This window comes from Myzus persicae, unplaced genomic scaffold, assembly GCF_001856785.1.
Source record: "Myzus persicae strain clone G006 unplaced genomic scaffold, MPER_G0061.0, whole genome shotgun sequence".
Classification (NCBI taxonomy): domain Eukaryota; kingdom Metazoa; phylum Arthropoda; class Insecta; order Hemiptera; family Aphididae; genus Myzus; species Myzus persicae.
The window spans coordinates 45,464-67,096 of NW_019101247.1; the positions used below are offsets into that span (position 1 = coordinate 45,464).

Sequence of the window (21,633 nt, forward strand, 5' to 3'; positions counted from 1 at the left end):
ATATTCGCGAGTTTGCAGAAGACCGATTTGCTGACGATCCACCCACTTGTATGTGACTACTGCCAGTTGTGTTCTAATCATAATTTTATAGTGAAATAAATAATAATTATCCAACACTAGAACAACTATTAGGCCTCGTCGATTCGCTTGGAACTAAGTCTTCTTCCCCGACAATTATAAAAGCTGCCTACAATGTTTATAATAATATATTCCATATCTAACTCCAAACATTTAATAAACTTTGGTACGTTTGTCATTTGCATATATTAAGCCTACAACTTCGGAGTGCTACAGTTACGTAATTAATTATACTTGGGTAAGTATAAACAATTCTTAAAACTAACGTTTTTGGTTTTTAACTGAAATATGAACTATTTAAAACTTTCTGAAAAATTAAAAATTACTAACCAATTGTTTTTCATAGAATTACAACTCTAAAGTAAAATTATTCTTAGATGTTGTAGAATAATAAGAATTGTAAAATTATAAAATTTTATTCGAGCTGAAATCACCAAATAATTATTCCGAAATAAATAAGCAACGAAAAAAAACACAAATAACGTTCAATCGATATTCGGTGTCATTGCTAACACGAATTGGGTTGACGAAGACGAAAACAATTTGGACGAGCAATTACTGTTAAAATCCAGTGGGCCAAAAGTATACTCAAAGTCTATTCATTCACCACCAACAACAACAACAACAACAACAACAACAACAACAACAACAACAACAACAATATCGTCGGACGGGTGGTACACCGAGTCCACCGCTCATTTTTAATTATACCGCAATATCGACAACACGATACCGGCGGCGGCAGAAGCGTTCCCGCCGAAAATCCGTCGGCGTTTCCCGCGCGCGCGACCGCCGACGAGCACGCAGCGCCGCCGCCGCCGCGGTGCGTAATCTCACCGGGAGAGTCGCGGCGTCACGGGCGGCAGACGGATCGCCGCACTCGCGTCGGTGGTGATGGGGGGAGCGGTGGTGGAGTCGGCGGCGGCGGCGGCGGCGGTGCTCCACTGGCCGTGGGGCGGACGGGCGGCGAGACGCAAAACGTTGCCGGCGCTCGCGCGCACGCACAGGGTACGCGGCGCGATCGGTCCTATCCTCGTGGCCGATGGTGGGAGAGAGCGGCGGCGGGCATTGTCAACAGACGGATCTGGCGGGTGGTGACGAGGCGGGGTGGCACGCCGGCCGGCGTTTTCAGGCGGCGGCGGCTGGGGGGCACGCCGTGGCCGTGCGAGTGCGCGCGCCTGCCCGTTTCCGAGCGTGTGTGTGCGTGTGACTGTACCGCCGACACCTCGCCCCGGCCCCACGTCAGTCCATATACGGAGACCGTTTCGTACGCACTTCCATTGCCCGCGCGCAACACACGCACCGCTCGTGTGTGCAGGCCCACTACCACCACCACCACCACCACCATCACCATCACCACCACCACCGATACCGCGGTAGTAGTAGTAGTAGTAGTGACGACGACCGCCGTCGCATACAGTACTACAGTCTCATCCGCACCGGCGCCGGTAGTGAACGTGGTGCGCGTGGCCGTTATATCCGCAATATCGTTTGAATGTAATTTCGTTGACATTTTTATAAAATTTTTTTTTCGTCTTCCGATTTCGATCTGCACATCGGTCTCGCGCGCGTTCCGTACGATAATTAATCAATTATAATATACTGTCGTGCTACGAGTTTTTTTCGATTTTCGACCGGACGCCCCAGACGATAGTTAAATAGACAATCCGTCGTCGTCGAGTTTGATATTATTTCGTTTTCCCGTGGAAGACGGCCCTGCGCGGGAATTTTTCCCGGTTTTCTTCCGGAAGGAACTACGGTTAAATATATATTTTTTTTTTGGTACATCTCATCGTGAGTGCGTGCGCGTTGGCGACACGCCGAGTGACAGTCGAAAACGACCGGTGGGATTACGCGGACTAAAATCACATTGCCGGGTAAGTGGTACAATTTTTCTCAATGGTAATCTCCTGCCGACGACACTAATTGTAGGTGGTCGGCGAACAGCTCGATCGACGAGCCCGCCAAGTTTAGAGCGGCCGTCGCGTTTCCCGCCAGCCGGCGGCGGTTTCCGCGACCAACGTGGCGCGCGCGTTGGGCGTATGCCGGCCGGCGTCGGCGACGCGCCGGCGCGACGTTCGCCCTTCACTTTTGCGCGCGCTTGTTATCGAACCTTTTTTCCCCACACCGTCGTTCCCGCCCGGCAGGCCGCCGGCGCGCCCGGGGAACTGTCACGCTGGTATCTCACCGGTCACGGCACTCGTATCGTATCCCCCCGTGTACCCCACAACTAGGACGCCCCCTTCAACAATGATCTAAAACCTTTTTTCCGGTAGCACCTATCAAATATTTTTTCTGAAGTTCGTCGTCGTCTTCCTTCGACCCCTCCCACTCGCGTGCACCCTAAAATGACTTACTGACCTCTGTCTTGTCTCGTCACAGGTGCCGCCAAAATGGTGAACCCGAGCACGGAATCTATACTGAACCAGATGACCAACCTGGCCATGGACATCGCCCTGGACTACGTGTTGCCCGCGTCGCCGATGAGCGATGTGTGCAAGAGCGACCTCTTCGAGTTCGAACGTGACGTAGTGGTCGCAGCCGCCAGTGACGGCGCGTCCGCTGGAGGCCTGCTTTGCAGCCTGGTGGCCGGCACCGCGGGGACTGCGGGCGGCTGCTGCGGCCGGCCGCCCACCGACCTGTGCAAGAAAAACAGTTACATGGGCGCAGCGGGTTGTGACTCTTGCGACGCATGTCTCGCCAGGAACGCCGCTGCCGCTGCGGCCGCCGACCTCTACTCGCCGAGTGGCTGTACAGCTACAAGCGGCGGTCCGTTGGCGTCTGCATCCGCGACACCGCCATCATCCAGCGCCTCGTCGACGCCGTCGTCGGCCTCATCCACACCCTCACAGCAGCAGACCGCCGAGACGACGATGGACATCAGTTGGTGCCAGTTCGACGGGTGCGAGTTCGATACAGCCGACAACAGTTACCTGGACATTTGCGATTGGATATTCTACGCTGACCGGTATGCGCTCACAGATGAGAACCGCGAAAAGGTGCAGAAAGCGTTCCAGATGGTGCCACCTGGCGAGGTGACAGGTTACGTGGCCGAACCGGCTACTAAACACGTCAAGAGGAACAACAACAACGCAGCGGACATCCCCCTGGATGTCGGCGACTCCCCGGCTGTGGCCGCGGTAGCTGCAGCCGCCGCGGCGGCAGCGATCGTCGGCGGCGTGACCATCAAGTCAGAACCGGACGACGACTACTTGTGGACCAGCGACAACCACTTGCTACCGATCATACTCAAGGCGGAACCCAACGCTGACATACTACAGATCACAGAACTGGACCACAGTTACCTACAGACGCCCAACCACCACAACAGCGGCGGCGGCTGCGGTTCAACCAGTTCGTCGGCGGCCGTGTCGCCTGCCAAACTTCACCCCAACCACTTAGTGGACATGCTTGGACTCGTCACTCCACCCCCGTCCCGTTCACAGTCTTCCGGTAAGTGCACAGAATCGTAATTATTAATAAACATAATAATAATAATAATGGCAATATTGGGTTTTGTAACGAAAGATTTTAATTTTCTCGGGACTTGGAGGTTGCGCAACATGCGTGCCGGCTCTGGCCGAGACGTGATTGCGCGCGCATCGTCGTCGTCGTCCACCGCGTACACGCACCGCGCGCGCGTTGGGGGAAACGCGCGGGAAACGGTGGCCTAGTTCAAGGCCCGTCGTCTCCACTCGGCGGTTTCGTTTAATTTCGTTTTTATTCCCCTCCTCGACACGTCTACTGCTCGTTTGGGCGGCCACGACGACGACGACGAGATTACACTACTCGATGGAGGTGGTCGTGGTCGTGGTAGTCGTCTGCTGCTCGTTTTTATCAGTCGTAAATCCCGCACACCGGGTGTTCCGCGAAGAAGAGTTGTTAAATAATATCAAATTGTGTAATAATAATAATAATAATAATAATAACAAAATAGCCCGCCGTTACGAGATTCATTCGCTATCTACGAACGCCCGATAGAGAGGTGTATTTTCGTCTCGGGCCTGCCCCAATCCGTTTGCGGACGTCCGCCCGCAGAAAGAGAGATGTTCGTCGTCGTCGTCGTCGGACTTTTATCGTACAACATGTATTAATACTGTGTTACCGTAATAATATTGTCCGGTCGGTGGCGGTTATTTTCCCTCCCAAAATAACCCGCGACATTACTACGTTTTTTTTTTATTTACGCCATCGCTTCCCTCCGCCGTTCCACCGTTCATCGGTGGTGGCGCACAGTTCAAACTCCGTCTTTTTCGTGTCTTCGTTTTGGTCGTGGTCTTCGTCGTCGTCGTTGTTGTTGTTGTTGATATCTGATCCGTTCCACGCGGGGTGTTCGGGGGGTGGTGTAATCGACGATGTTGTGGTTTTTTATTTTTTTCACTCCATATCGTGTTTGTACTTTTCTGTGAATCGGCTGGTCACATATTATTATTTATAAAAAATGCGCGCGTGCAAACGATAATAAACATCTAACTGGCAATAATAAACACAAATCGATTCTATTTTTGGACTTAAAAAAGTCGCTGTGTCTTCTATCTGATAAAAAATTCCAACCACATCTCTCGCAGCTCATTATTATTATTTTTTTTTCAAATAACCGACAGATTTCTCCGTATTTGCTCTCCCGCTCCGCCGTCCGGGCCACCGTGTTGGTATGCGCGCGAATAATAATAGCGTTTCACTTTTGACAAAATAATTCATCTCCCGAAATAAGTACCAATGTTATTTCACGTAATTTTGATTGCTAAATATATCCACCTAATAGGTATTCGAAGTGCAGGTTTATGATTTTATAAATCTTTAATAAGCACATTATCGTTGATATTTCTTATTTTTAATTAAATATTTGTTCAATTAAAATTAATGACTGCGTGTTAATACCCGCCGAGCGTTCATAAATTTAGAACATAAATACTGATAGTCACTAAATAACGTCTTAAATTTTCAATATTACATTTCGTATATGTCGAATGCAATAATAACGATTCCTATTTCTGATTGCACACGTTACATAAGTACGGCCGAGGTATTTTAAATGGGTCAAAGACTCAAAGTAGACATTTTGTATACCAATTTCCAACGATTTTCCGTATATAAGGTAAAGACTATTTCGGTAAAAACGTTTTATGCGTTCCGAATAAGATAATAACCTACAATACATGCTTTGTACCTAACCCGTCACTAGTGAGAACCGGTGTTTTGCGCCATTCTTCAAAACTCCGGTGTATTCGTGTAATAATATTGAAATCATACGTAATAGTCGTTGCGGCAGCGGAGGGAGCAGCAGCAGCAGTTATTTTACGAAAAAGTAAGAGTGTTCTGGTTAGCGGCGGCGGCCTCTCCCCCCTACTACCTATCGGGCGCGGGGGAAAGTGATAAATGATAATGTTCCGACGACGTCGGTGGCGGCAACGTTAAATTATACGTTTATTAATAGCGACTGAATCGTAGCGTTTTTCCTGGTCCGACGATTAACCAATAATATTAAACAATAATAATATTATTATTTTTAATATCCCTCCACCCCCGTCGGAGAAAAAAAAAAAAAAGAATACAACAATATATTATAACAGACGAATACGATGTTGTGTCATCACTGATGGACATGGACGGCGGCGGTGGCGTGTCCGCGCGCGCGTATCGATAACGTGTCTAAAAATACTATTACTACAAAACGGCATCGGCCTGTGTTTTGGGGTGAGGAAAGGGTGTCGATGGGTCGGAGGCAGGGGTTGTCCAGGATAGGAGGGCGGAAAGTATTTCGGTTTTACGGGCGATCGATATACGGGCGGCGGCGGCTTCGGCGGTCGTGGACTTGCCCTTGAACCCTAACCGGGGCCCCTCGCGGCGTGGTTAGTCGCGGCGTGTCGCTTGCGCGCGCATCGCGGCGGCACCGGCGTCGTCGTCGTCGTCGTCGTCGTTTTTCCCGGCAAGAGAGATTTTCCGCGCGCGCGAAAAACGCCGCCGCCGCCGCGGAGTAAACGCACCGACGTCGTCGTCCCACACACGCCATTGAGGGCGGCCGCACCACGTTGGCGGGAATCGTCGGCGGCGGCAATCTTCTCACACACGCACACCCGCGACCCTGACGTCACGGCCGCCGCCCGATCGATCGGCGCGCTCTCGCCGACGGTGTCGTCGACCCGCCCTTGAACGGTGCCGCGGCAGACGATGCGCGCTTTCCCGCGCCCTCTCACTCCGGCCCCGCGAATATTTAAAATTTAAACTGTTTACCTCCGCGCGACTCGTCGTGACGTATTGTTGTTATTATTATTATTATTATTATTATTATGTATTAAATATTTGTTAATAATATATTTTTTTTGCGCTTTGTACAAATTATTAATGTTCGTTTTTATTCCGGTTTTTCTCGCAGAAGAAGAAGAGATCGACGTGGTCAACGACAGCTGGGACACCCCAGACACACCTCGCAAGGGCGCCACCATGGCGGATATAATGAAACGCGGCATCGTCAAGAAGCGCGAACCGCCCGTGACCAAGTGGAAGAGCACGGTCAAGCGGAAGCACAAGACTGCCGGTCAGTCGGCCACCGCGGCAGCCGTGGCCGCGGCTTACCCGATGCCCCCGCCGCCTCCCAAGAAGTTGTGCGGTGGATTGTCGCTGTTAGACCGCTATAAGAAGGACAACACCAACTGGAAGGGCACCGTCATCAAGGAAGAGCCCGTCATCAAAGAAGAGCCTTTGGACGACTACGGTTCGTCGGCCGGCGATGACCGCAGTGACGACGAAGAATACGACAACCGACAGCGTCAGCGACGAAAACAGAGGCAACTACCAGTTCCTCCCGCGATACCCATCAAGCCTGAACCATTGGACGAAGACGAAGACCGCGAAGTCGATGACGACGAGGACGACGATTACGACATGGACGCGGACTTTGAGTCGCTGATGAAAAACGAACCGGACGACATGTTCGACGACGATTACGACGATTACGACGACGACCACGACATGGACTGGGACAAAGTGTTGCGGGGCGCTTCTACGTCGAGTGGCGGCCGCAAGTCTTCCGGTGGATCGTCGTCATGCAGCTCGTCGTCCACGACCACGGGCGGCGGCCGCAAGAAGAAGAAGAAGAAGAAAAAGAAGACGACCGTTTCCGGGTCGTCCAAGTCGTCATCGACCAAGCTACACCACCATCACCAGTCCGGCGCCGGCAAGAAAATCAAGTACGAGAACGTCGGCGGCGGCGCTTACAGCTACAAGACCAAGCTCATGGACCCTGTCAAGAGGGCGCTGCACAACGACCTGGAGAAGTCTCGGCGCGTCGAGACCAGCATGCTGTTCATGAACCTCAGCATGCAGGTGTCGTTCCTGGACGACAACCGCAAGATACCGTCCAAGCTGAGCATACTGCGCGGCGCCAAGCGGGAATGCGACCTCATGATGCTCGACGAGCGGCGGCTGCTGTCCGAGAAGCACGTCATGCAGCAGAAGCAGCGCATGCTCCGCGACCGGCTGTTCGAGCTCCGGCGCGAGCACTACCACAGGCGGTACGGCAAGCCGAAACAAACATCATCATCATCATCCAACCACCTATCACACAACCAACAGCAACAGCATCAGCAATAGTCGTCGCGGTGAGAACGCATCTTATATTTGTAATATTAACATTATTATTCTCATAACATTATCTTCTCACCACACGACACAAACACAAACATACAAACAAATGCATACACATACACACATTCGCTCACTCACTCGCGCCACGCACTCGTTCGTCCTGCGCGTCCTTTTATTTAATTATTAATTATTTTTATAATTTCGAAGAACGGTTGCTCAAATATATTTTTAAACATATATTAATTTATTATTATTATTATTATCATTAATTATTATTACAATAATAATTACTTTTATTATCGATACGTATTGTATATGTATGTAGAGGTAGTTAGGTAGTTAGACGCGCGTGTGTGTGTGTGTGTGTGTGTGTGTTGTCGGTCTTACAATATTATGCTTATGTATAATAACATATAATTATATAATATATATAGATGTGTACACGCGCATCATACGAGTTAATTATTTATGTACATATAGTTAGGATATATTTATATTATGACGATGACGATTCGCCCGAGACGAGTGCGCGCGCGAGTGGTGTTTGTTGTTATTGAGGTTTTTCTATTAATTTTTTTTTTCCGAAATTCACGGAAGTAGGTTTTTTTGAATCATGGAAAAAGAGCATACATATTATATTGTTTTATTTTTTTACAATCGGCGAACGGCCGAACATAATGATATAAATGTCGCGGGAGTGCGTCTTTTATATAATTACAACTCGTGAGTGCGTCGTCGCGGTGGTACTGCGCGAGAACGAATGGTTTAAAAAAGAAATGGAAATTGCGTCTGAAATAACATTTAATATTTCGTCGTAGTGTGTTCTACAATTTTCTTTTTTGGATTTGAGTTTTCCACCACCTCGGCGTCCTCTACTCCCCTCTCCCCTCCCACTGCTCCCGCGGCACTGCTGTGTGTAGTGTTGTTAGCAAATATTCTTGTAAATACGAATAATCAACATTTAATTTACTATATAAAATATATAAATATATTATTATTAATAATCGTGTAACACTTAGGATATTTGGTTTTTTTTCAAACGTATAGACCTACTGAATACATTTGAAAATACTTTATTATTTAAAATATTGTGAAATACACAAGTAAACAGCGCGTTTAAACGAGATATGTTCCTATTGTACAGTTTTTTTTTTTTAATATATATATATTTAAATATTTAATTGAAAACTTAGTTGTATAATATTTTTAACGTTACCCGTAAACGTAGACGATAAAATAAAATATAATTTTAAGTATGAATTAACTGTTAAGTCTACGAGGATATTATAACATAATGCTTCCCCTCCCCCACGTTTTTTTAATGCACAGTACAAAATAGATTAAGTATGATCTTAAAATGTTATAGATGGTAGTATTGATAATTATTATTTTTTCTGATGTTGGTATACTATACTTGTTAGTTTTTTTTTTTGTTACGTTTTACCTGATTTCGTTGCATTTCCAAGTTGTGTTTGCGCATTTTTCCTTTATTATTATTATTATTATTATTATTTTTATTATTATTATTATTATTTCATTTTTTAAACAATTCTTTTTTTTGTTCACTTGACGGCACCTAATTTAAATGCACTTGTAAAAAAAATTAAATAAAATGTACGTAAAACAATATTATTATTATTATTATTATTATTATTATTATTACTATGATTATTATTATTACAATTATTATTATATTATTATAAAAGAAAGTAATTTATAAAAGCGCTTATTTGTACATACAGATTTAAATTAAACAAGGAATCCCCGTAATCAAATACAAAATGGTAAAAGCTTTCATATTTTTAGATATAAATATAAACAATGTATGTTTTATGTATACATACATTACGTATTGAAATAATTGTTCATGCGATTATTTATAAATAATTAATTATACCAGTGGAAGTAACAGGAGTGTTCATTAATATTAGGTTTTTGTTAAAGAAAAAATTAAATAAGTCATAGACATTTTTTAAATACATTTTCTCCTACGATACAATATTGTGATAAGTGCTGTTTTTTATAAATCGTTAAGACTTTGTTTTAGTTATTAGGCCACGAAAAAGAATATGTTTGTTTTTTCTCCAAAACAACACGTTTCTGCCGTAAAATAAACGTCCCTAAATTTTTGAAAAAATTTTCGTTTTTGGATTTTTTTTTTTAACTCTAGTCTCGAGTGCCATCCTCATTCATGATATTATATACACCCCTCCCTCTTTTCATATATTACACGCGCGAAAGAGAGATATATTTTTTAAACGCTAACTCTTTATTGGTCGCACATATATTAATTATAATATAGAGGATATACAATATGATGATATATTATATAAAGTATAAATACATAATATATATGTATATTATAACTCCGGAGAAAAAAGTAAAATTTAGTGAGACTAATTTTGTATTAGATATTATTATTTTTAATAATTAAGGCTGAACGTGATTGTTAACCAAGTGCTGCAAACATTTTATTGGAAAATTAATGATAAAATTACCTACCTATAATTTAAAAAAAAAATTACATTTTCATCTTAATGCTAAGCCATAAATTTACCCTATTTATATTTATCGAAACGTAAGTTATAAACATATATAATATATTTTTTATGTACAGTCTGTGGCATTAGCCTAGAAAGTTGTTAGACTTGCTTTTATCTGTTATAATTTAAGTTTGTTTTTTTTTTTACTCTTAACTGAGTATTGACTTCTTTTTATGATTAATTAATTTATAACGGTCGTATTATAATTAAGAAAACCCATATGTACCTCTTTATCGTTTTTACACAACAATTACAAAAAAAAAACATTAGTGCATAATCAATTTTTTAATATGATGTAATATTTTAAAGAAACGATATTAATTGATATTTTAGAGTCTATGTTTTGTATTTTATTCATACTTATATTAGATAAAAAAAGCAAAAATGAAAAAAAAATCGTGAAAAATATTTTGGCAATTTGTCTTGTTATATTGGAAAAAAATTGTAATCTGGAATGGAAAAAAAATTGGCGTGTAGCAAAAAAAAAAATTACTTTTGTTTTTATTTATAATTTTAATGTCATCATCATTGTCTTGTTCACGTTTCCTACGTTCCTCTCATTTCTTCACACACATATGAATGTCAAGTAAAGTACACTTTCCGTGTAAATACAGTCAATGCGTTGTCGTGTCTAAGACAAACGTTGGTAACATAAGACTTAACTGCCAGTCGACCCTGCAACCCTACCTCGACGAAGTAAGTGTATTATATAAAAGTATGGCACTTTCTAGTACAACAATAATGTATAACTACCGAAGGAGCCTATAGGAAATGGACCGATAACAGAGTTAGAAAGGTCCGGGGTGACCGCCATCATGCGAAAAAAATTTCCTTCGTCCTTATTTGTTACAAATATAATTATGGTTTTAAATAACAAGTAAAATGTGTAACAAAATTGGTAACCTCTCTCTCCTGTACAGTAAAGGTATGTCGCGAGTGTATCTCGTCACTGAGTAGGTCGCAGCTGTAATATATGTGTATTTTAAATGTTAATTCGACCATCAAATAATCATCGTTGGTATATACCTATACTACGAACAACGAATTATAACCAGAGAACTTTTTGGTTACCATGCTTGTGGTGAGTTCCCAAACAGTTATTTTAATATTTTAACGAACCTTCGTACGTATAGGGATAAGATTCAATTTGCTACCAGAAGTCTCTTTAAAAGTTCGTGATCGGAGCATATTGTTTCTATTAAAAAAATAAACTAAAATATGTCGATAGTACATAGACAAAAAAGAACATTGTAAGATCAATTAATTCATCTCTATACGCCCAGATTCTGAAATATTAAACATTATAGTTTTTTATGTACACATTAATAAGCTTGAAAAAGTCGAAAAAACTTTTGCATGCCATTTATGATGCACCAACCCATTATTATGGCTATTGAGCATCTCTTTCGAACAATGTTAGCTCTTGGCAACTCATCATAGTCATATAGTTTCGTGTATTAATGTGTCTACAGGACAGATGACGTTTAGCGTTTTGTAGGTATGTCACCGACGACACACCCTCGTTGGGCAAAAAACCAAAAATCTCAACAACCAAGAATATACGCAGCAGACCGTCGTCGGACGGCTACTAGACGGAAATACCACGTCCTATACCTGCGGCGTCTGACCGCGGTATATACGACCGGTACCTTATACCTACCTACCTGGTCGTAGGAAGAATGGGAAAAAAAGCACTGCCATATGTCGGTCGCACGATGCTTTAGCTAGCGTAGGTACCCACGGCGGCGGCGCGGCGGCGCGGTCCGACCGGATTTCGTGAAACGCGCCCGGCGACCAGGTTCAAGGTTATGTCGCTGCGCGGTAACAGCGGTCGACGCCGCTGGAGTGGTGGTACGTGCGTCGCGTACGGTCGGTCACCGTCGCCCGCGCGCGGCGACGGAGGAATTCCGAACCGGCCGCCGCACTCGGCTGGGCTAGCGCCAAACGCGTAAAGTTGAAATACGACACCGGCCGAAAGTCGACTACACACAGTTCCACTCATTTTTCCAGCGCACGCTGCCGACACCGGTTTGCCCTCCGACCACCGCCTCCCGCGGGCACCGCACGGACGTATAGGTACCGCTTCCGGGCGGCTATGGCCAATTTTTATTTTCGACGTTTCCCCCCGCCCCACGCGCTGGCGAGTTTTATTTTCGGACCATTTGAGCATTGCCGTCGATCCGGCTGCGGGGTCTACCGCCACCGTTCGCGGGTCTCGTCGTGGAAAAACTAAAAAGACCTCAAGTCTCCCGACGAGCGACGCGTCACTAGAAAATAATGTATGACGACCGATCGAGAAGAGAAAAAAAAAACAATAATAATTTAACGTTTTCTGTTGCGTTTCACTGAATTAAAATATCTTCACTTGAGTGAAAATACAAGTCCGACACGTGTATAAAATATTGAACAAATGCGCATAGCGAACAAGACTATCATCAGTCGTGTACGACAACCCTACTAAAGAATTAACAATATCATATGGATTTTGCGATAACTTATCGTCGATAAGAGATATTAACACGATAAAGAGATTAAACGCGCCCTATAGTCGTTAAAGTAATAGTCGACTGCGACGAAGGCGGTAACCACGTTAAGTAATTATATACAATTGAATCTTATATATTTAATATTTTGTTTAAAATACACGGGTTCGAAGAGAAGAGAATCACATTTTTTAGAAAACATTAAATATGCATAATATAGGCACGTATAGGCAAATCAATAAATAATATACAAACAATTAATATAATAGAGAATCGAAACAAATAAAAAATAAACTAAAGACTTAGGTTATCCGCCCAAATTAAAACAGAATAAATTGCATTTAAAATGTTCGACTTATGAACTCGCCAATGTATAATACGGATTTCTAGTTTGGTCTGCTTGAAATCCGGAACATAGGACAATATGCAGCTCCTACACTTTCCGAGTCCCGATTATCCTGATTATAATGTAAGAGCCGCGGCGTAAATTTGCAAACTCGCGGTTAGGTTGGTGACAGCCATTGGGTAGTCGATTTTAGACACCTATTCAATAAAGAGGCATTTATTTACTACTAAATAGGCTAGAACTTAGAAGCATAACTCACTATATTTCGGGTATATGATGGGCCCGAAGTGCTTGGTGGCGAACTATGACCTACGCACGGCTAGTGGCTACACTTGTGCACAGATTGCATACGGTAAGTCAAATGTATTACATTTTTATTAGGCAAACCGGGATTTCAGTGGAAACTGCGTTATATTTTTGGGAGTTACAGGACAATGCATTCCGGTTAACTCTTTTCTCAAATATACTTACATACACTGTGCAATAGTATAAATATGCAGATACTTAAAAAGTAAAATCATTATATATTTTGCATTTTTTCTTATAGTGTTTTCAGGTAATTTTACTAATGCTTAATGCATTGTATTTTGTCCGAGCTTTTGCCTTTTAGTGTAAATTAGGACACTCAAAATATTCAAGAATATCAATTTTTTAGTTCTTATGTACCTTTCGCCCGTCCCAAAAGTCAATCGTTGTATGTATGAAAGCGATTACGTCTTTATCTATATCTCAAGCAATTATCGAATGTGGTGTCTTACTCAGACCAGTATAACAACTAGATAATTGGTCTGTTGGGGATACATCGCTATCGCAGTTATTTCCAGTAAACTGTTTATTTATTGCGGTTGCCCAAGTTTGGTATTTAGTTTTTGTATTATTGTTAGTTCGGTTATGATAAAGTGTTAAAAGTCGTTTCGTTTCGTTATTTTTCTCGGTTGCGTACAGTCGAGTGGCTACAAAAAAAAAAAATGTTGGTCATTTTTAAGGGCATTTTGCGGTGAAAAGGGATTTTTGATTATTTTTCAGGGCATTTTTCGCGCGTTAAAATCCAGCTCGTAGTTATCGCAAGTACCTACTTCAAACTCGCTGATCTACAGTTTGCATAAGCATCTATGACCCACCCGCACAGAGCTCAAAAAACCACCTTCGCCACGCCACCGCAGAAGTATCAAACTTAATATTACCATCGTTAGCTATGTGCGTTATGATTTATTATATATTGTTTTATTTTGCAGAAGACGAGTTTTTTTTTATCCGCTCGTTGAGTGCAGTGCCGATATTGTACAGGTAATAATGACACGCGCCCGGCGTGCAGGGGTGTTTGCAACTGCAGCCCTCGACACTGTGGTTCGATTGAAAACGATAAAGTTTTCGAGAAGCGAACGGCCGTTTTACGACTTTCCTCTATATATAGGGCTGCCGGAAAAATAATACAATTATGAAACTTTTTTCATATAATGTCTCGGCGGCAGTTGTTGGTCGTCGCCACACCGTACTCTCACGACGCAGCGACTAGCGACTGCAAGCGTATGTAACCAATCACTCCGAAACGCTTTCACGAAAAGTTTTTTTAAAAAATTACATATTACACGGTACACAGATAATATATCGTGTATAATTTTTGTGCGGGGGCTGTAAGAAGAGGTACTGAGGTAGTGTACCGACGGGGGTGTAAGAAGAGGAGGTCGCACGTAGATTATCCGCGTTCTCGAAACATTTTTCTCCGCAGTCGTCGTCGATCATGTGTTATGCAGAGTTGCAGTTATGGCGATTCCTTCCGACATAGGTATAGGAAAACTCTTAAAACAATTAATCTATATAAATTCACCATTTGTAATGTATACCGGCCACTTTTTTAAAACTTAATAATGTATTTATTCTAAATTCAAATTTGAATTTCGGGATTTGTATATTATATAATTTTAAGACCATATTTTCAAATACTTGGATTGTTCATTATAGGACTGCTGTATGACTTGTGTGCTGTATTGACAAAACCAATGGATCGAGAGTTTAATTAGGTTACATTAGGTGTAGTATATAGAATACTAGATAAAATACTTCTTAAAATTACGATTTAGAACAGCATTTTTAAAAAAATCAGGTGCTTAATAATTCATCTGGAAAAAAAATAAGTTTGTTTAGCCAAAAAATCTTAGAGTTTGAAAATATCGTCATTAATTATACTTAAAAATTCCAAGTACCCGGATTGAATAATTTAACAGTATACAAAACGATTGACAGCTTGGATAAGCTCGGTGAATCACCCTGTATACATTTAAACCTATATTTGTGATGATTATATATAGACTTTAAACTTTAAAGTAAAACTTCCGGGTTTTGGAAAATGTACAAAATGTAAATAACTAGGCAATTAATTTAGTGGATTGTAATTTGTAAAATAGCAATCGCGGGGTACTGACCGCGAACGATTAAACTTTAGCTCTTTTTTAATGGACTTTACGAAATGTAAGACGTTTAAGGCGTTCGAAGACAACGGAATTCCACATTGTGGAGATCTTGCGAACGTTGAAGGGTAGCTTTAATAATTCCGACCGTTCCGCTGCACAAAAAACGATAGTAAATAAATCTCTACCGTTCGGCCGCGTGGATTCCACAAATCAAACGGTTTATGTTAGAATAAAAAAAATCAACGTTATTCAATACAATATACGAAACAGCGGCGAACTTTGAACAAAATTTCCCCCGGAAACTTAACCATCGGCCCTCGAATTTATTTTTAGTTGTCCTTTCGCCTTTATCGAAAAATAATCAACAATTTTCTAGTAGGTATTCTTCAATATTATTTTTGTGCATATGTAAACATGAAATATGGAATAAATTAAAATTATTAATTATTGTGATAAAATACAGTAAAATGTAGTTGTTTTGTAATGATTAAGGACCTGTTGTATGTCAACCGTACATAAAATAATTAATAATGTATTGTAATTGGTATACAAAGTTGCTGTCAATTTTTAAATTATCTAAATAATATATAGAATTATATATATTCAGAGTGTTATAAACTTTTATAGTATGATATTATAATGTATGAATACAAATAAAACTGATTATTTAAATATTTAAAAAACTTGTGGTGAGTAAAATGAACCGTGTACGAAGAGGCTTATAACCGAAAGCTATAGTAAGTATAAAAAAAAAAAACAAAAATGATGTACATGCCTGTAATGGACTATACTTTTGGTGTAGTAAACCGTGAGTGGTATATACGCACTGATTATAATATGCCTGTAAATCGGCAACGCATGTATAAGGGTTCACTGCGAAGACGAAGACCCCTCCCGAAAAAAATAAAAGCACTCGTTTGACCCGAAATACTGTGAGGCCCGAGTGATGGCGACGGTCGTGCTCGCATATATTGTGCGGTATAGGAAAGAAATACAGTGAAAGTGTTTGTGTGTGAATATTCATTTCGCGGCATCAGCAGCTCCCATATAGATATTATAGACGACTATATATATGTGTAATATTTATTTGTATACATACGCCTTGTTCATACCTATTGTATATACAGGGTGATTCACCGAGCATGATCACCCTCTTTTTATTTTTCAATAAAACAGAGTTATTCGAAATATGATTTTTGGAATTTTTAAATATACTTTAATACACCGTACATCATTCAAATTCCTTCTTGACATTTTTTGCACTACTTAAGAATGTCCTCGGGCAGGGAACAAACTTTTGTTTTTCTAAACTCGAACTCACCTACAGTTAATTGCTTGGCGGATAATGTTTTTGAAAATGTCGACACTGTCAGAATCAAAATTCGCACTAAAAGTATTTGAGTTATTTAACTTAACGTGGGCAGGTATACTGACTATAAATACTAAGGATAATCAGGTCCACGACAATGGGTTTGAAAGATACGGGAGCTATGATGGCGATTAAAACATATTATCAGTAATTACCTACTAATTAATATTAATCAGGTTCTCGTTTGAAAAACAGAAATTTGTGAGGCTACTTGATGAGTGATGACTCTCCTCTGTTACAAGTGGTATGAGAAATCCGAAGAATTTGAATGATTTCATTGTGAAATGAAAAAACGGGGTTGAGCGTGTTCGCGGTGAAACACCCTGTACATAATGATAAAAGAGACAAGCCTATATACTCGTGTATAGCTAGTTTATATGCCGCCACTGATTGGTTGTACCACCAAAAACCGCCGCCGCGAGCATTATTTTACCAATATTTATACTATATATATATATATGTTTATATTTATACACACACTCGGCGGTGGTGAGCGGAGGACGTTGTGAAATCGCCCTCGGTGTGAGTGTAGTCAATTTTTGATTTTTTTTTTTTCCGAAAGTAGTCGCGTGTAAATATGCGGCGGCGGCTCGCGCTCCGGTCAACTAGTTTTATTATGAATATACCAGCTAACGTATAAATAATATATTATATTACGTATATAAGTATGTACTGCAATATAATTTAATTTTTTTGGATTTTTTTGGACCGCGTCGCGCTGCAAATGTTCACAAGTTTTGTTTTTTACCCCACGGTGCAGGATATCTGCAGTAGTATGGGAACCTGCTGTCGCCTGTCTTATAATATATTGTTATGTTAATTAATATTATACGATATATTATGTGTAATATGTGACATTCTCATCCTCCCCTAATCGTTAAGAAAGTAACGGCATTCGGTTTTCAAACGGCAAAATACAATAATTTGAATCGAAGAATTCGAGTACCTACCTATATTATTTTTTATGCTTATTCGTCCCAACAGATTATCGAACTAAAATTATAATTTAACTTGAGATTGCAGATGCTGAAGGAGTAAAGAGAAGGCTTTCCTACAAATGTACGAGAAATTCGAGAAACCGAAGAAATTATTACCCCACTTTTCAAGAGAATATCCTCTGAGTTACACAATTATGCTAATAATATGACTACTGTAGGGAGAGTCAGAATATATGTATATAGCTATAAAAAGATTTTTTTTCTTATTTCTGACACAAAATATAAAAAATTCATTTCGAAATTATCCGAGTGCCTGTAGGTAACAATTTTATAAAATGAGTCATACAAGCATAAATATTTATTTAAAATATTTGAAATGTTAATATTTATTTTTGCACGAGAATGTATTAATGTGTTATGTGTATATAATGGCTGAAATCGGTTTAAACACATTTGTTCTATTGAATGGTTCATTTTGTCGAATAGATGAGAAATTAAAATATTGAAAGGTACCTTTTTTTTTATATATATACCTAATAAGACATTCTAAAAACGAGAATTAAAAATAACGGGTTTCAAAAAAAAGTATTTGACCTTTTCAGTGATTTTTAGTGAACTCTTGTAATTTTTTTTTTTTGATGTCTTTTATAATTTATAAATCTAAAAAAAACATTCGAACTCAGATTATTATAAACACGTTGTCGTGTGTAAGTGAAAATTAAACTCGACGTTTATCGACGGTTTTAAACGCATAATGCACAAGTGTACCTATTTAACAAACAACGGTCGAACGCGATAGTAATTTCAGTTGTAAGTTGTTATTAGATGTGCCAGTGCGTGAGCCGTCGCGGGACGTATTTTTTAACTGATTATATTTATGTGACGAGGAAAAAAAAGCAAAGGGCCAGTTGGCAGTGTGCGTATGTGCATGTAATATAATAATATACACCTAGGTGCGCATACTTGCCGGGACTTTGCAAGTTAAGTCAGGTGTTTTTTTTATTGCGACGATTTTACGAAAAAAAGTATATAGGAAAACCGCTTAACCTTTTTGTTAGCCGCCGCCGCATCGTAGCGTGTAAAACGGCGGCGTATAATTCGCGTGTAGGAGGTAAATAGGAGGCAGTGGCGGCCAATTAGTAGACGAATAATAATACGAAAACGGCGGCGCTGCCGAACCGTATCAATCGTATCATTAAAATATTAAATAAACCCCTCCGATGTGCGGGGGCGTGCTGCATATTGTGTACGTATATATTTACGTAGAATATGATATGATAATAATAAACATAAAATATGTTATGCGCGTGTGTGCCCGTGCGCAACATGGTCGGTAGTGGGTAAAATGTAACATTATTATCTTCTTATGCGTCCTCTACACTACTCAGATAATAATAAATAATATCATATTTTTTATACAAACATTTTTCTGGTTTTTGAAATGATTGTGAGTAATAAATAATAATAGTTTCCCTCGTCTCCCGCACACAAGTCTGCAATGATAATTATTAATATCTATATGTGCACACAAATCGAGCTCGGACAAAATTATATAATTTCGTCGCTTTTATACGGATCCAAACTGTTTTGTCGTTATTTTGAAGTCGACCGGTTGTGTTATGTCAACTGTCAATTATCAAAAATATATAAGCCCGCTACTAAAGGTAGTATTGGCATATACCTCAGAAGGCCCTTACATATTTTATTATACAATAATATTCATCGATATGAATGACAATCAACCATTTTTGTCCTGTAAATAAAACTATTAAGCTGACCTCGTAATCATAAATCTAAATAATTGAAAGTATGGTCCTGGGTAATATTTAAAAATTCCAATAAAAACATTTAATAAATGAAAAAATGCGGGGGTAGGGGGTTCGTACAATCGTACTGCTTGGTAAATTATACTGGATACATTAAATTATAATAAATACCTACTTAAATATTGATGCGAATGTTTATTTTTTCACAAGCCATTTTCAAACATTTACTAGTTATAGTAGAGGGGGTGTAGGGGGAAAATATCCTAACGGATAAATAATGTGAAAATATAAGGACAACAGCTGCACCCCGAAAAAAAATTGTGTCTATTTGACAGTTTAACGTGAATCCTGTTCATAATGGTTTTCCTAATGTCTTAAATATTGATGAATGATGATGTATCAGTTGAACGTTTAAAATATTATAGAATTAATAATACGAACACTCCGCTGGCGTCTTGTTCTATATATTCAGTTCAAGTTTTAATTTGCTGTGCCATACGAGTTTATTCGTATTATATGACACGATAAGGTAGAAATGCGTTTCACAAATGTCCGAACAACTCTCACACTCTCTTCTCTGAACAATAATATACTCGGTGGGACTTGTTGAATACTTGAATATATTTGAATATCCGCCGCCCGCTGTGTCTCTCCCTCGAGTGGTGCACTGGGATGTGGTGAATTTATCTAACACCGGACCACAAAAAAAAGTCAGCTGTGACAGCGGATCTGCTGAATTTAGTACACAGAAAACTACCCATAATAATATAAATTGTATGTATTTGGGCCAATATAATATTTGCGACGCTGCTTGAATATATATATGCACAAACCATTGTGCTCTGAGATCACTTTCGATTTCGTTTATTTTACTGTATTTGGTTTCCCAACACCGAAAGTGCCAAGTGTTAGTGGGAACTCAAGAGCGGAGAGGGTTGTTCGTTTTTTTTCTTTTCAACGACCACTATACACCATTATGCAGTAGGTAGGTACTTTTCCAGGCCTTTTTGATCGGAGTTGGACACAATGGCAGTCGTCAAGGGTCGTTTGAATTATTTAAACGTTATTGACTTAACCCATAAACAACAATTAAACAAGTGGGTCGCTGCAGGGAGTATAATGATGATGACAATATATACTCAGCATCGCGTTAGCTTTCAAAACACATATAACTGAGCGCGAGGTATGATGAAAGGGGTGTCAGTCAGCTTGGCATTTTTAAAACCTATAGTTTCAACAGAGGGCCGTGGAATAATGTGCATAGATTTAAAACAACAACAAGAAAAACAAAGTAGGTGGGTACCCTTATACGTAATATAAGTCGGGAAAAGGATCGCCACTAATAAAAAGTCAATCGAAATTCTCACACCGAGTGTTGTATAAGTGTGTTGTTATTAAATGACGATGAAAAAATAAAGAATTTAATTATTCGTAGACGATGACTATATGCACACACCGTGTTATGTATAATAACCGAAACTGTGCCAAAAAACCATTATCGTCGAACATTAATGTACTTATTATAAAATAATATTGTATTTGACTGACAAATCGTAGCATATCAACGAAAGCTCGGTAATAAAAATAAGCTGGAAACTGTCGAAATAATGTGTTATGTACATATACATATATTATGTTCTGTTTCGCCGAAGTGACGTCGTCGGCGTCGTGCAACCTGTGGATAGTAATGTGACGACGCGCTTTTATAATAAATACACAGCGTGCCCGCCGCACGACGACGAGTTTGACTTTGAGTGTTGGTGCTTGTGTTTTGAAACAATTCCAATTTACGCGATCGATTTCGATTAACGACTGCCGCCGCCGGGTAAAAACGAGTTAATAATATAATATAGGTATAATATTATTTAATCGAACGCAGCATGGCGCGGACACTTGTAGAGTAGGTCTTCTGACTATTATAATAATAATATTAATATTATTATTATCACAGTCGAATTCATATTATGATATAATATTCGGGACGGTGGGAACACGAACCATGTTATATATCGATCAACACAATACGCATACTGTGAGCCGCAGATCAACGTAGTAGGTACCCAGAAAATCGATCACGTGCGGCGTTATACTTGTAATAATTGTTAAATGTAT

General features: G+C 40.4%; 1 protein-coding gene across 1 annotated transcript; it reads left to right on the forward strand.

Moving 5' to 3' along the window:
* The first annotated feature begins 1,335 nt into the window (after window positions 1–1,335).
* LOC111028380 lies at window positions 1,336–9,608 on the forward strand. Its single transcript, XM_022307006.1, has 3 exons — window positions 1,336–1,955; window positions 2,461–3,531; window positions 6,455–9,608. Exons 2-3 carry the CDS (start codon window positions 2,472–2,474, stop codon window positions 7,669–7,671), a joined length of 2,277 nt encoding a protein of 758 aa, XP_022162698.1. The 5' UTR covers window positions 1,336–1,955; window positions 2,461–2,471; the 3' UTR covers window positions 7,672–9,608.
* Window positions 9,609–21,633: the final 12,025 nt, after the last annotated feature.